Raw genomic sequence first — 13,960 nt, forward strand, 5'->3', positions numbered from 1 at the left:
GTTTGCACGCGGTCTTCTTCCTTCTCTTCTTCTTCGTCTGCATACTCGGTGTATAGTTCTTGCGCGGCGTGCAGTTCTTGGATTGACCTCGAGCGTGTTAACGAATCAATCGCTGAATTGATTTGCCTTCGTTTTTGCGCGCAGACACGAGAGTGAGTCCGATGCTTTTTACACGGGATTACCGAGAGGCATCGCACTTGACAGGCGGAAAATTCAGTTTTTATTTTCGATGACGGCTGCTGCAGCGCGGCTTTTTGTAATATTTGTTGTTTGGCGCACGAGGCCTTTGAATAAATTATACTATTGCAATTGTTTTTTTACAGGATCGCAACAACAGCTCTGCGAGATTATAAGGGTGTCGGATAACGCGCTCCATGAAAATCGTACGTATACAGCGAGATAAATCTCACGCGATGATAAATTACGTCGGAAATACTGGGGTAAAGGTGAAAAGAAAAAGGCTGGGAATGCATCAACGTCGGCCGAGAGATTACTTAACAAATCATACGTTGCTGTAGCTATATAGATACCTGCTCTCCATTTGGAGCAATCACAAGTTAACCCATTGAGCATCGCTGACATTGATGAATCACGTGTGAACTGTAGCGAAGCCTGCACCTGATCGTCCGGAGATCTAAGATCCCTCGGCGGAGAAAAATTTGACTAATCGTACCTAGGGGGGCGCCTCGCATTCAACCTGCGCAGCAGTAGTAGTATAGTAGCCCACCAGGAGAACATGTCCGCAACGTCATCTCCATTCTCGAAACGAGCTTATAATATACGAGGCTTTTGAGGGACGGATTGAAAAATGAAAAAAGCAGCCGAAAGCCGAGATATAGAATTTCACGTCGCGCGAATAGTAACTCATCTTTCGTCGGGCTTTAAATTTAAGCCGCCGCTAACCTACTTAATCACCCCCGAACTGTCACATGCGCTCGCGTCGATGGAACTCCGGCAGCACAGCCCGTGAAAACTTTCCGAGAGAATAGGTGTGGACGAAGAGAAGAGGCTGCGTCGAGTATAATGAAGGGTAAAGACCCCCGGGCTTTTCTTCCTCGCGGATGCCTGAAAGCCGAGAGCTGCAGCCTGCACTCCGGCTTTATTAATCCAAGAAGGCGTATCTGTTTACAAAAGAGGACGATGAAACCGGAGCCGGAAATCACTCGAGATACCACCGATGACTCGCTTCATTCTCGAGCGCGAGATCGATCTTGCCATCGGCCTATGTTCTCTCGACTAGCTTTTAGATCTTCGGGGGCACACAGTAGTGAAGCCGCGAGACTTTCCGACGAATTCGCGAAAAATCAAAGAGCAGTTTCACTCGAGACGACGATCGCAGCTCGCGTTACACGCGCGAGCTTCAGCTGCGAAAAAGGACTCCTTAATCCCGTGGGGATCGACGCGAGGGATTTCTTTCAAGAGAGAGATTGCCGAGGTCACGGCTCTCGACTGATGAGGAGTCTTAATCTTGCAGCTGGAATTGTGCGGTCGGGAGAGAGAAAAGGCTGATGACCCTTTTTGCGGAATGTGCATGCCCTTTTTGCGGTTACGAGTTGTGTTTTATCGTTTTTTTTTTCGCCTCGGGGAGATACTTGGTAATTTCGTTATGGAGAGATTATCGAGCTGTGTGTAATTCAACTTACGTCTTATTAACGGTTCTACGAAAGCTGGACTGGTGATTCTTACCTGAAACAAAAACAAGAAGAAGAATGGTTAGATTAAACGTATACAATTAGAACTGTGTTTACGCAATACTTTCGATAAGCTAGGTACACAAGTACTCCAATGATTAACAACCAGCCGCTTCTCTCTCGCATAGTAAATAATGACTCACAGCTCATTTGGTTCTTGTGAGAGTGCGACATGGAAAAACAAACCAGTAAACGTCACGTGCCTGTGCTATTTTCCAAGCGTCACGTTAGAGACAGAGCGAGAAACAAAAAGAAAAGCGCCTGCACTCGACACACAATGGTCAAGCTATGAATAAAGATTCGTAACGTCTAGTCGCCTCGTCGTTCTCGGCATTCTAGTCGCACAGCGGACGTCGTGTTTGTAGCCCCGAACAGAACCAAAACGGCGACACTTAACCTTGACCCCGGTCAGTGTCACGAGCCAAACCTATACTGCTGCAGCAGCCGATCGAAAATAACACACACGCCGCGTGTGTGCTCTGCTAATCTCGGCTAATCCCATTAGGATAATGCGTTATCCCAAACCTGTTTCTCGCTGTGAAAAATTACGGCTCGAAGTCGTGGACTATAAGTCGGGGACGAAATGACGACGCGTCTAGCTCTCCGAGAAGATGAGCGTAGTAGATAACGCGTGTCTACCTTGGGTTCGACTGGGTGAAACTGTGAAAGATAGGTGGACCTCGTTCGCACGTATTTTAATTTAATTTGTCATTGGATGCACAGGTCGCATTTTTTAAAGGACATTTGTTAAATTTTATTGATTTGTCGAGAAGATCATTATTACATGTATGCATACATACAATTTACATATTTGAGAACAACACAATGTTTTACAATTCATCATTACAATTAATTTTCACGTTTTCACTAATAGACTACACGGATCAAAGATGTTAAAATTCCCAACATATTTATGCTTCGATTGAGTAATCTTCAATTACCAAAGATTATGGATGGATAAGCTACATTTTAAAATGAATTAAGATATATGTACATGAGGTCCTTCCAATGCATACATAGTCTTGAATAAATCAGAATTGTTAAGATATTTGCTCACGTGGCAAACGACGTCATAGGGTATAAAATTTAGGGCTTCAAATTTCTTATTAAATTGAGATTCCAGTTCTAAGCGCCTAATTCCTTGTCTGAGGTTGAGTACGAGACTAATATGCAAGGGCCCTCCGAATTGATTTGCAATTTCAGCAATTCGATCGGTAACTCTTCTGATCTGATGATTACGTAACATACGTACCAAATCGTCTCCGTGCTTCGTAAGCAAATCGTAGTAAGTAAATGGATAATCTTTGCAAATTCGCGTGACTTTTGTCTTCTTCAGATTCTCTGCAATCTCAAAATAAATTTTACGACGCTTTTCATCCAACATATAAAGAAACATGAAAAAAAAATTAATGATGCCTTGAGAGTTGAAAATCACCATCTGTCGTGTCATTATCAATAAACAATTCGGATCTAGGGATAAACAGGTTCTCAGGAAGACGCGGAAAAACTCCTCCGGCTCGACGCCGGCATGAAGGACGTGAAGTAACATGCTTTCTCTATTGGCTCGTAAGGCATAGTGTAACAGTGAATAACCCCTACTGCACTTCTGATTGATCAATTTATATCTCTCCTCGTGATCCAGCACTTTTTCAATCAACCTATCGAATAGCTCGCCATTTGCATTCACCCTCACTATGCCATGGAGCAAATCGGGTTCGTAAAGGTCGGCGTTATACATAAGCAAAAGCTCGACCATTTGTTCACTTTTGGCGAAAGCCAGAGTACCTTTATCGAAATAGTCCTTCACATTCGGATCAGCGCCCAATTGCAAGAGCACTTCTGCTGCGTGTAAATTATCGCAGTGTACTGCGTTATGAAGAGGCGTGGTACCCCAATCATTTTTGTGTATCGAAACTCCTTTTTTAATTAACATTTCGAACAGTGGACGGTCATCGTACACTATAGCTATTATAAATACTGTGCAGAGCGCAGGATGATTTATGAATTCATCGTTCATGTCCTTCAATAAGTCTAGACCAAACTGGTTTGTGGTTTTGTTAAAATTTAATCCTTTACCGAGTAGGTATCCTAAAAGCGAGCTGTTACGCCAGTTCCTCTCATATTTCAAAGCAGTCTTTAGCGGAATCTCACCTGCATGGTTCGTTACAAATACAGCTGCACCCGCTTCTATTAAGGACGCCGCGTTCTCTGAAGGCGCTCCAAAGTTCTTGACGGCATAATGAAGAGGTGTGGATCCATCAGCTGTCAGGGCATTGCAATCTGCACCTTTCTCTAAAAGAAAATTCACTATTGCATTGTTCCGGTGCTGAGAAGCAATGTGCAGAACAGTTTCGCCTTGATTATTTTGAAAGTCCATTGGAGCACCGTTTTTCACTAGTAGCTCGATGCTGTCTAAGCAGAGTCTCATCACGGCTTGGTGAAGAGGGGTATTACCCGCGCTATCCTGAATACGTACGTTGGCTCCTTTATTCAAAAGCTCCTTGACCACTTGTCTACAAAGCTGCTCTGCTGCTATGTGTAACGATGTTCTGTTACCTGCCGCTAACTCATCGACCATCGATCCTCTCGAAAGTAGTAAGTTCAGAACCCCGCAATATCCATTTTCCGCAGCAACGTGTAGAGCAGTCATTCCTTGTTTGTTCTTTTGATGAAGGTTCGCTCCTTGGTCGATGAGCATGGCGGCCGTTTCAATGTCACCGTTTTTTGCTGCCAAATGTAGCGCCGTATTTTCGAGATTATCTGGTACCGGTGACCCATGTTCTTCATCGCTTTCTATTTGGGGAGGATTCTGAGCTTTGCGCTTGCGACTCATCTTGTAGAGTTAGAAATAAACTTTCTAGACTTTTGCGCGACTGATAAACGCGCAGGAACTGGAGCGGCTAAAAGTTAGTATTTTATATGTATTTACAAAAATTAAACAAGTGTTTGAGTTGCGAGATCAGCTTCATACCTGACAACTGTCTGCTACTGGTTTCGGGGAAGGACTGAGGCGAAACGCAGGCCTACAATTAGGCTACATCAATTTATATAAATTTCTAACGTCGTATGTATGTAAAAGCGAAGACTTCTGATTGGCTCATCCGTCAGACCGTTTCCTTTCCATAGCCTCTCGGTCTGTTGACACAGGCTAATCATTCTCCAGTGTTCCTAGCTCTGCTTCGATTCTGCTGAAATATCCGTTATAATATCTCGGAATTCAATTTGACGCTAATATTATGATGTCCCCAACACAAGCGGTCTGGTAATTCAGACTCGACTCGTGCGGTTGTCGTCTTAGTTTCGCTCGGGTGATAATTTCCGAGTTGTCGTCAGCATACACTTGGCGCACTAGTTTCAGCGCGTCTACCGTACATAACACGAAATCTTAATTGCCTTTGTCAGACGAGCTTTCGTGCTATAACTATACTCGTCATATTAAATAATAACACTGACAAATCATTGTATTGTAAACACTAATTTTTTATGAAAATCAAACGTTCGTCTCTACCACAAATTCTCTTGTAATATTCATTCGCTACTCGCTACTACTCACGTGTACTCGGCATACATCAGCCTGCAGTAAAGCAAACAAAACCATAAAGCATCGCGCAAAATTGGCAAAGTTCGTTTGTTCTGGCTGCAGTAGCATCGGTGGAAAAAAAGAATGCTCTCTCCTGCACCACCGATGGGAAGAGTAAAAACCCGTTAGGAGTCCGTGGAAAATTGCCAATGTATATAGCATCGGATCGGCGGCCATAACGCATTATTCGCCGTCCTTTTCGCCGATGCAGCTCGACTTCCGCCTGATTTATCTGGCCGTTTTTCCGATGAGCGAGGAAAGGCTCTTCCTCGTCGTCGTCGGAGCGCTGCGCCAAAAGTTGGCTTTTAACGATCCCGCCGAGCTCTCTCCTCCGGGATCTCAGTGCACGGCTATAAAAAACGCTGGCGCAGCTCTTCTTCTTTTTTTTTTAATAAATTGGCGAAAAAAGGTAAATTTAACGGCAGCTATACGAACGCCTGTATATTTCGATGCTTGATAATTGTATAGTTGTTCAAATAGACGCCGAAACCCTATCGTCCTCGATCCCGCGGCGCGATTCTCGAAGCGTAAAGTGCTAAAAGCTCGTTTGCTCCGTCATCGTCTTCTCGGCGGACGTGGAAAGCACAGTTATCGCTCAAATGTCACGCAGCAGTCCGGAACAGTAAAGCACATTTTATGTTCGCACATAAAGAAAGAGAGAGAGAGAAGGGACTGCAGCGATCGCCTTTCTCTCTCTTCGTATATGCGTTGAAGTGACGCCTTACTTGTAAAACACATTACGGGACGCCCTTTACGACGACAGTCGACGCATAAAGAAGTTGTGTATTGCGAGAGAGGGAGAGAATCTAGGCAAATACCTCCGAGAAGTCAGTCGGTTTTCACCAGTGTACTGCACCTACAATGGCAATCGAGTATTGAGACGCTGTGAAATGAAGTTGATGTTTAACGGCGAGGTGTAATTAAAATTCTTTCGTAAGGCGGTAATTACATTTGCTTTGAAACTCGCGCACACAGCGGGATAAATTGAAAAGAGAAGTTTTTAAGCTCTTCGACTAATTAGTGCTTACGGAGTGTATTCACTGGCTTCTGCGCGGGCAGCAGACTTTCCGTCCGCGTATTCATATCTTCGCTGTCGTTATTTGAATATTCAGTGTACTTTCAGCGCGGTAGGCATTGATATTCAAATAAACTGTGCAGCATTTTCTGGATTGTAATACGTGTCGTACACGACTATGCCAACCCGCAGTGTATACGGCTCGCCGCAGCGATTACAACTCAAAGAGCGGCATAATGCTACGTGTCGTACGTCGCGTCTCTCGTTGCGACGTGCGTCGCATCGATGCACCGGCGACTCTCCCCTTTCTTCGCCTTATTCATGTTTGGAAACTTCGACTCTCGCAATACAGCTATGGGTCGTTAAAAAATTTTTGTTCAAAGCTTTTTTCATGAGCATTCGCTGACGGCTTAGTATACCTGAAAATTAATGCATTATACGTGTGGAAAATTCATCAAGTTGATTTACAGCCGTCACACGAACATAATTTACCCGAATCGCGTGAAACTCATACGTATGAATAATCGATTCGACTCTCGTTAGCCCTAATCATCTTTCAGCATAAATCACGTACTATACACTCCTGTGCCGCGTTTATAACACGAAAAAATATCCACACGCTTCACATCTAACGGAACACGGCTACTCACGCGCTTAAAAGTTCCCTAAGCATATCCGATCTCCGGACGAAGATTTCACTTACAAGCGCGAGCACACGGTATACTTATATTCAAAAGCAGCAGCAGCAGCTGCCGGTGTGTAAGTCTCTCGTCGGCTGTCGAACTTGGCAATCGGCATAAATTGTCAGCACGTTAAAGCAACACCGCTACGGGATCCATTACGGCGGCTTTATTTATCGACGAATCCCCGGCAAGACAGGCCGCATATCATTCCTCGCGCCGCGAAAAGGTCACTATATACGTATAGCTACTACCGGGCGATATGCTTAGATCGCAGAAAACGCGCTCGGCTTACGCTTTCTCTTTCCGTTCGGATTTTCTCGAAAAATTGAATTTCAACGCTTGTACGATGCGGGATTTTTCGTTGTTAACGCGTGAATCTGATTTTGCCCGTGGGTAATTTTAGCCGAAAGCGCTGAAAAAACGTCGAGGAGAGACGATAGCGCGGAGGCTATGAATTTTTCATTTACACGTGTGCAGAGATTCTGGTTAATCTTTTCCATACGCGCACGTGCACACCGACGAATAAGTACTTTATAATATACGCTTCTCCGTATTAAGACTCCATTTAATCATGCGCTTTAATGAGTGAATAGTAATCGCGTTTATAGTCGGGGAAATAACGATTCGCAACTGAAATAATTTCTCGCATTAATATTTGCATTAAAGACTACCTGCTGATGATCATTATGCTTTACTTTGCAAATAAGAATGGCTATTTATAAGAAGCCTGCGATGCAAGGCTTATTCGAACAACATTCCTTCGTTCAATGATTAATAAGAGGCATATTAATAAATTATATTATCCGATTCGCTCAGCGTATTCACCGCGAGCAATATCTTGTTCCCTGAAACGTCACAATACAATTTTAATATCTCCCCCGGCATTGCATTTCGCCTCAAATAAGCTTATCACAAAGGCTCTCTCACTTCTCAAGAAGCGCAGCGCTATATTTTTCCCGGCGCTTTTCAATCCGGGCCCATAATACGGCATAGCAGCAATAGAGAGAGGAGGAGGACTTTATAACTCCTCGTTGAAGCTAAATAAATCAATGCAGCTCGACTCCGAGAGTCTCTCGTGTGCAGAATCACAGCGCGAACAATTTAACGGCTGAGACGCCGAAAGCTCGCGTGTGTGCCGAGCAATAAAACGTCGCGGCGTACAATGCTCGCGTTTATAGGAGACTCGCTGAAGCTCTCTCGCGGAAGAAGAAGAAGAGTCGTTAAACGCGCTGCATATCGGCGCAGGGATGCGTTTTGCGTCCGAAGATCGGACGCTAGATGTATACCTATGCGAGGAGGGAAGGACGTGTGTGGTCCCGAAGAAGACGCGCATAATGCGAGGATATATGCGCGTCGTGCGCGACGGATAAAAATGAATATGTCGTCCTCGTCGTCGTTTTGTGTATAAGTCCTTTCGCGTGAAAGAGATGCCGGGAATGTCGGGGGTAAAAAGTGGTAATTGATTAGCTCGATTAATCTGCTAGGAGTAAGCTCCTTTTTTATACACAATTCTTTCGTTGCAGCTCGGCAGAAGTGTGTATAGTTTGATAAATTTAAAAGCTTCTCGGAAGCGCTTCCATTGAAATCGAGACGCATCACAGTGTTGTTTTGGAATTTCGCCATATGTGAAATTTTCAATTCGCCGAGCGACGCTCCTTACACGCGACAGTTTAAGTATACCAATATGTATGCCTGCACGAGCAAGTGTATTTATAACCAAAATCTTAAATTGCCGCCGTCCACGTAATTCAGGGATTACTCCTCCGTGTGCGCGTGAGTCGTCTGGAAATCGGATTATTCTCTCGATATACGTGTGTGCAGTTATCATTGGTTGGAATGGCAAAAAAATAATAAGATTAAAATTTCGCACCGGATCGCTTACGCTCGACTGCTTCAGTAAGTAGGATTTTGAAATGAGCTTTGCGAACGCGCCCGGAATAATTTACACACTGTTTTCCTACTTGTAGAAACCACTACCGCCAGGGATTGTTAGTCACGTCTAACGAACGGTGCACAGACTAGCGTATACACACGAGTTGTAAATAACTCGAGAATATGCAGTTCCGATGATTTACAAAGGCATAAACGTAAAAACATAACTCACTGCACAAAGTGTCTATTCTGCAAAGCCGTTAATGATTTGTCGAACTGTAATTAATAAGCGACGTATAAATGTGCTTCTGTTGGTACACACTAGCCATGTCAAAGCAAAACAACAACAATCAGCCTACACTATACCAAATCAGTTGCCTATCTCGCTTCAAAAATAAACCTCTCTCTATCTTACTATAGAACCGCATCCTGCACAGGCGCTATTTTTAATATCGAAAACTTTCGTCTATAAAAAGCATCATAACTCGCCGAAAGACGAATCGTCCCATGCGGGCGCGCACGGTGAGCTGTGCGCAGCTGCTCGTAAAGCGAGCACTCGGCCATAATAGCCGTATAAGAGCGTGACTGGAGGAGTAGACAGATTTTCGAGAGACGATCGGCTGGGCGTAAAACCGGTTTGCGAAAAAGACGAGGCGCGCGTTATATGAGGGCGTCGCGATATGCACTATATATACGCTATACATGGCTCTCGAGGGGGTCGAAGGTTCCTACATACACCAGCGGCGACAGATAGGTATACAACGTGTGTATAGGAGCCGACAAGAGTCATGCATCAAGATCCGAGCGAAAAAGAGAGAAAGAAACACGTGCTGAAAACAAGGTCACCGCTAGAAAAATGCTGTCTTGCGAGAGGCGATGCCCCTGTGGTTTATGAAGCGACCTTTCGCTGTACGGCTTTATTTATCGCGGTTCTGCTATCATCCTTTCTCTCTCCGGAGACTCAGCGGCGACGGCCGGAGCATCGGTAGCGTAAATTACGCGGATTGTTATTCCTGACGGATTGCGAAAGTAAATTGCTATTTACGAGATAGAGAGCCGCCGCCGAACGTCTTTATATTTATAGACGCGATATTTTTAGAGCCGGCGCTCTCGTTGCATATTACAGAGACACGACTGTGTATTTTACATTATCCCTCCGCCGCCGCCGCCGCCGCGAGTGACGTCATCGTTGTTATGTATGTGTCCGTTATGCAAGTCTAATTCGAGCTCGCGGGCGCGCCGATGTATGTATAAATTCATTTGCGCCTAATTACGTAAATTTGGTTCGGCTATGTAGTGGACAATCCGAGGCACTCGTTTGGGGATACGGAAGGTATCTCTCGGATCGGCGGATTTATCGCAACTGCGCGTGCGTTTATCAATTAGCCGATTAAAAATTGAACGCACGACGACGAAGGCCCGCGTAATATGTCAGTGACACTCGGAAACGCGAGGCGGCAGCGTAGTGAGCAGGAATTATGAGGCTCGACTAGAAAAAAAGGAAAAAACCAGTCGGACAAGGGGTACCACGGGGCCGCGTTTGAAAGTGTATCGCAATCGCTCTCAGCTGCGAGATCGTCCCACAGCGATAACGAGATCCCTGGAACGAATGAAACTCGGACCGGCAGCAGTGCGAGGGAAAATTTAACGTAGCGTAAGCACACTGTGTGTCGCATAGCTGGTTTGCGCACGGGTCTATGATGCGCGAGATTAGCATCGACGCTATATAATCGCCGAGTTATATCTGCATCACGTCGCGCGGTCTACATTTTTACCAGTAAACCAGCTGATGGGAAATCCTTTTGAAAGCGTCCCGAAACCGCAGACAGAAATCGCTTTTTCCAAGCGCGTCTGGGGAGAAATTTCTCTCTCTGTGTGGAGGATCGATTACCGTGAAAACCTACGGCTCGTTTCTCTTTGCGTTGAGACTAGACGCAAGCAAGGCTCGTTTGCCTCGAACGTGTGTCGGCTTTATGTAAGCTGCGCTACGCGAGGATTCCCGACTGGTGAAATTGCAAGTTTACGCAGGTGAAAACGGACGCAGTCGGAGATCGGCTGCTCTCGTTGATTAGTTTTCCAAATAATCAATTAATCGATATCCGCCGCGCATAATAAATATCGTAATCGCGCCAGGAAAGAAGGACAGCTCTCTCGCGTCTCTGGCAGTACCGTTCGGAAGTGTGTGTTGCTGCAGCGACGCTTTTGCGGGGCACACGATCATATCTGCGGTGCGGCTGCGCGTCCGTTATGTGCAGAGAGCGAGCCCCTCGCTCGACGTTAGTTAATATGCATGCGAGGCTCAGTCGATTTATACATTGGCTGGAATATATGCTCATAAATGGATTACACACGCGGAAGAGCAAGCAGCTCGCGATGTACCCAAGATTTTTCAAGCGAGATAGATATGTTTGGGAAAATATGAGATTCGCGAATGTATGGAGGAAGCGAGCGTTCGGGGAAAGCAATCAGTAGCTATATACGGACGTGAGGAGCTAGCCAAGTGGGCAAATCTGCTTGACTGAGTTTGTACAGGCTGATGGGGAATAAACTTTGCTTTGTTTACTTTGCTCGAATGGACGCGATATAGCACTGAAGAGACAACAACTGTTATTAATTGTACCTTATTGTGGAAAACAGAAGGGTTTATCTCCATGAATTCGAGAAAGCTCGTCTAAATGCAAATAAAGAGATCGGATTGGATTTTCAGTCAGTTTGAGCGGAACGAGGTGAAAGAATGAGCTGCAAGAAACTGCGTAATGCGAGTCGGCTGAGCTATAAATCGAACCGAAGTTATCTAAGTAGGTAGTGGTGTGTACCAGCAGTTCTACGGATATGTAATGGCTCTTTAAACGCTTATAATTGGTCTGGATTTATTCTTTCTTTAAACCGAGAATATACTCTATCAGGAGATTTATCATTCCTGCAATTGAAAACTACGATAACAATGATTTAGTCCAGTGTTATCTCGAGACACTCCCCTGTCCAAACAGTCGAAGAACCCACGATCCCCAGAAAAAAATATGAAGAACGTCAAGGCAACGCAATAATTCGCCGTACGGAACTTACCGCAAAACACAAAAACCGGAAAAGAGAATTGCATGGAAAAAGCCTCAACAGCATCCGCGAGCCATTGACAAGATAGAACTGGCTCTGAGAGAACAGCTAACGAGCTCCGCTGCTGCATATAGTGTCCGATGCGCTTGGAGTTGCAGGCGCCGCGAAAGCGAAACCGTATAGGTATATTCCATCCTGCAGCCCACATCCTGGCCGTAGTATGACGGAGATGATGATGACGATGGTTGCATGTATCGGCGCACGCTGAGAGAGATCAAGTTCAGTCACGCGGGCGGGCGTGTCCCCCCCTTCAGCTTTGTTTGTCTTCCTTGTTGTGTTTTAGGTAGTGGCTCTCGAGTGTGCAGAGGCTTTGTTGGAGATTCTGGAGCTGCTTCCTTCTTGGTCTCTCGAGCGAGAGGACGGATGCGATGGATGGACTAGAAAGAGGAATACTCTCTGTGCGGCTGAGTCGAAGTCGCGTCACGATGGATTGGTATTTTCAGTGTACGGTTAGATTTGTGGGATGGATTCAAGGAGATTCCTATGAGAGGATATGGATTCTAGGATGGAATAAATAAATATTGAATTTTAGAGTCTGACGTTAAAGAGAACATAATGAGCTATACGAAGTATAAAGTCTGAATGCAAGTATTAGTACACACGCGAACACTCTGTTATTAATTTTACTGTTCACCTCAATTCGTACACAACAGACAAACGGAAAATCCAAAAGCAATGAATAACGAAAGTCCTACAATAGCTCGAACAGAACCATAAAATCGCTCGCTATGCGGTACAATCGCAGGTAGAATGACTTTGCTCCCAAGACAAAGCGCAGACATAAAATTAATACCAATTCCCAATCGAGAAAACAATCCCTCGTTCCCATGACCGTGTACATACCTATATATGCACGCGTTTACACTTTCATCGCGGGTGATCAATGAAAATCTCTCGGCTGAATGGAGCCGCTGCTCCCGGCGTTAAAGCCCCGAGAGAAGGTGATGTAATTCTGGCCGACGGCCGTTTCGCTGTTAATTTGATTAGCCGCATCTCGTGAGCTCTCCTCTCACTCACGCCGCCGCTGCCGCCGCCGACGTAATTTATCGGACGACAAAGTGCGCGCGCTTATATACGTGTGTATAGGTACACGCCCCGAGCGATGAGTATACCTATGTATAATGTGCGTTGAGGTGTGTGCGTTTTCACCGGCTTGCGCTAATGAGTCCGCTGCACGAATAATCATTTGGCTTCGTGTGTATGTGTGTGTGTGTGTGTAAACGTGTGCGGTTTGCAATATCGAATTCTTATACGCCGACGCGTTTCCCTGGATGACAGAGAGAGAGAGAGAGAGAGAGAGAGAGAGAGAGAGAGGGAGAGAGAGAGAGAGAGAGAGAGAGTAATGTGAGGCCAAATTTGAAATTGCGTTGTTTATAATAATGGATATTACGCGGTTTGAACAATTTATCGTCGTGATTATGATATGTATTTGCAATGCAGCAAATAACATACCCATCAAGCGCATAACTTGCGGGCGTGAGATAGTCAAGCAATTATTATAAGTATCTATTAATCATAAAGAGAGGAAAATGCCCTTGCTGTCATGGTTATAGCTGCAGGTGCGCAGTTATTAAATAAAACTTTGCTTGTATCGTGTGTGTATCCACTTGTAAAAACAGTCAAGTAGCTTTGAATCAATAATAACAGATAAAATATACAAAAAATACATGAGCTCTGTGTAAACCCGAGAACAAATATAGCGTGTAGGATCAATTTTAACGATAAGCTCGGTACAGAATCAGGCCGCTTCGACGATCACTCGAAAAATCTCCCACACACAAGCACGCGTATATGCCAAAGAACGGAGAACTAGTGTGGTGCACAGCATAATCGCTGCACTCGAACAAATCACCGAGCAGCGATCTGCAGAAACTGGGTGGTCTCTAGTGGCCCTCTGCGCTCGTATATAGAACCGCAGCTCTTATCACACGAGAGATAGAGTAAAATGAGAAGAGTACACGAAAAGGATACACACATCCCTCTCCCTCGTCAGAGTGATCGAACG

The 13,960-nt window shown here is 45.1% G+C and overlaps 2 protein-coding genes across 5 annotated transcripts in view; both read right to left on the minus strand.

Moving 5' to 3' along the window:
- Nucleotides 1-13,960, minus strand: part of LOC100678286 — a 161,613-nt gene that overhangs the window by 117,172 nt on the left and 30,481 nt on the right. The window lies entirely within an intron of this gene.
- LOC103317969 (putative ankyrin repeat protein RF_0381) lies at nt 2,421-4,768 on the minus strand. The gene is made up of 2 exons (XM_008218624.3): nt 4,663-4,768; nt 2,421-4,591 (listed from the first exon to the last, which is right to left on the minus strand). Exon 2 carries the CDS (start codon nt 4,522-4,524, stop codon nt 2,671-2,673), a length of 1,854 nt encoding a protein of 617 aa, XP_008216846.1. The 5' UTR covers nt 4,525-4,591; nt 4,663-4,768; the 3' UTR covers nt 2,421-2,670.

This window comes from Nasonia vitripennis, chromosome 5 (genome assembly GCF_009193385.2).
Source record: "Nasonia vitripennis strain AsymCx chromosome 5, Nvit_psr_1.1, whole genome shotgun sequence".
NCBI classification, from domain to species: domain Eukaryota; kingdom Metazoa; phylum Arthropoda; class Insecta; order Hymenoptera; family Pteromalidae; genus Nasonia; species Nasonia vitripennis.

Bases quoted from the DNA above. Each gene is read 5' to 3' on its own strand.
- LOC103317969 (XM_008218624.3), bottom strand. From the start codon at position 4,524: ATGAGTCGCAAGCGCAAAGCTCAGAATCCTCCCCAAATAGAAAGCGAT.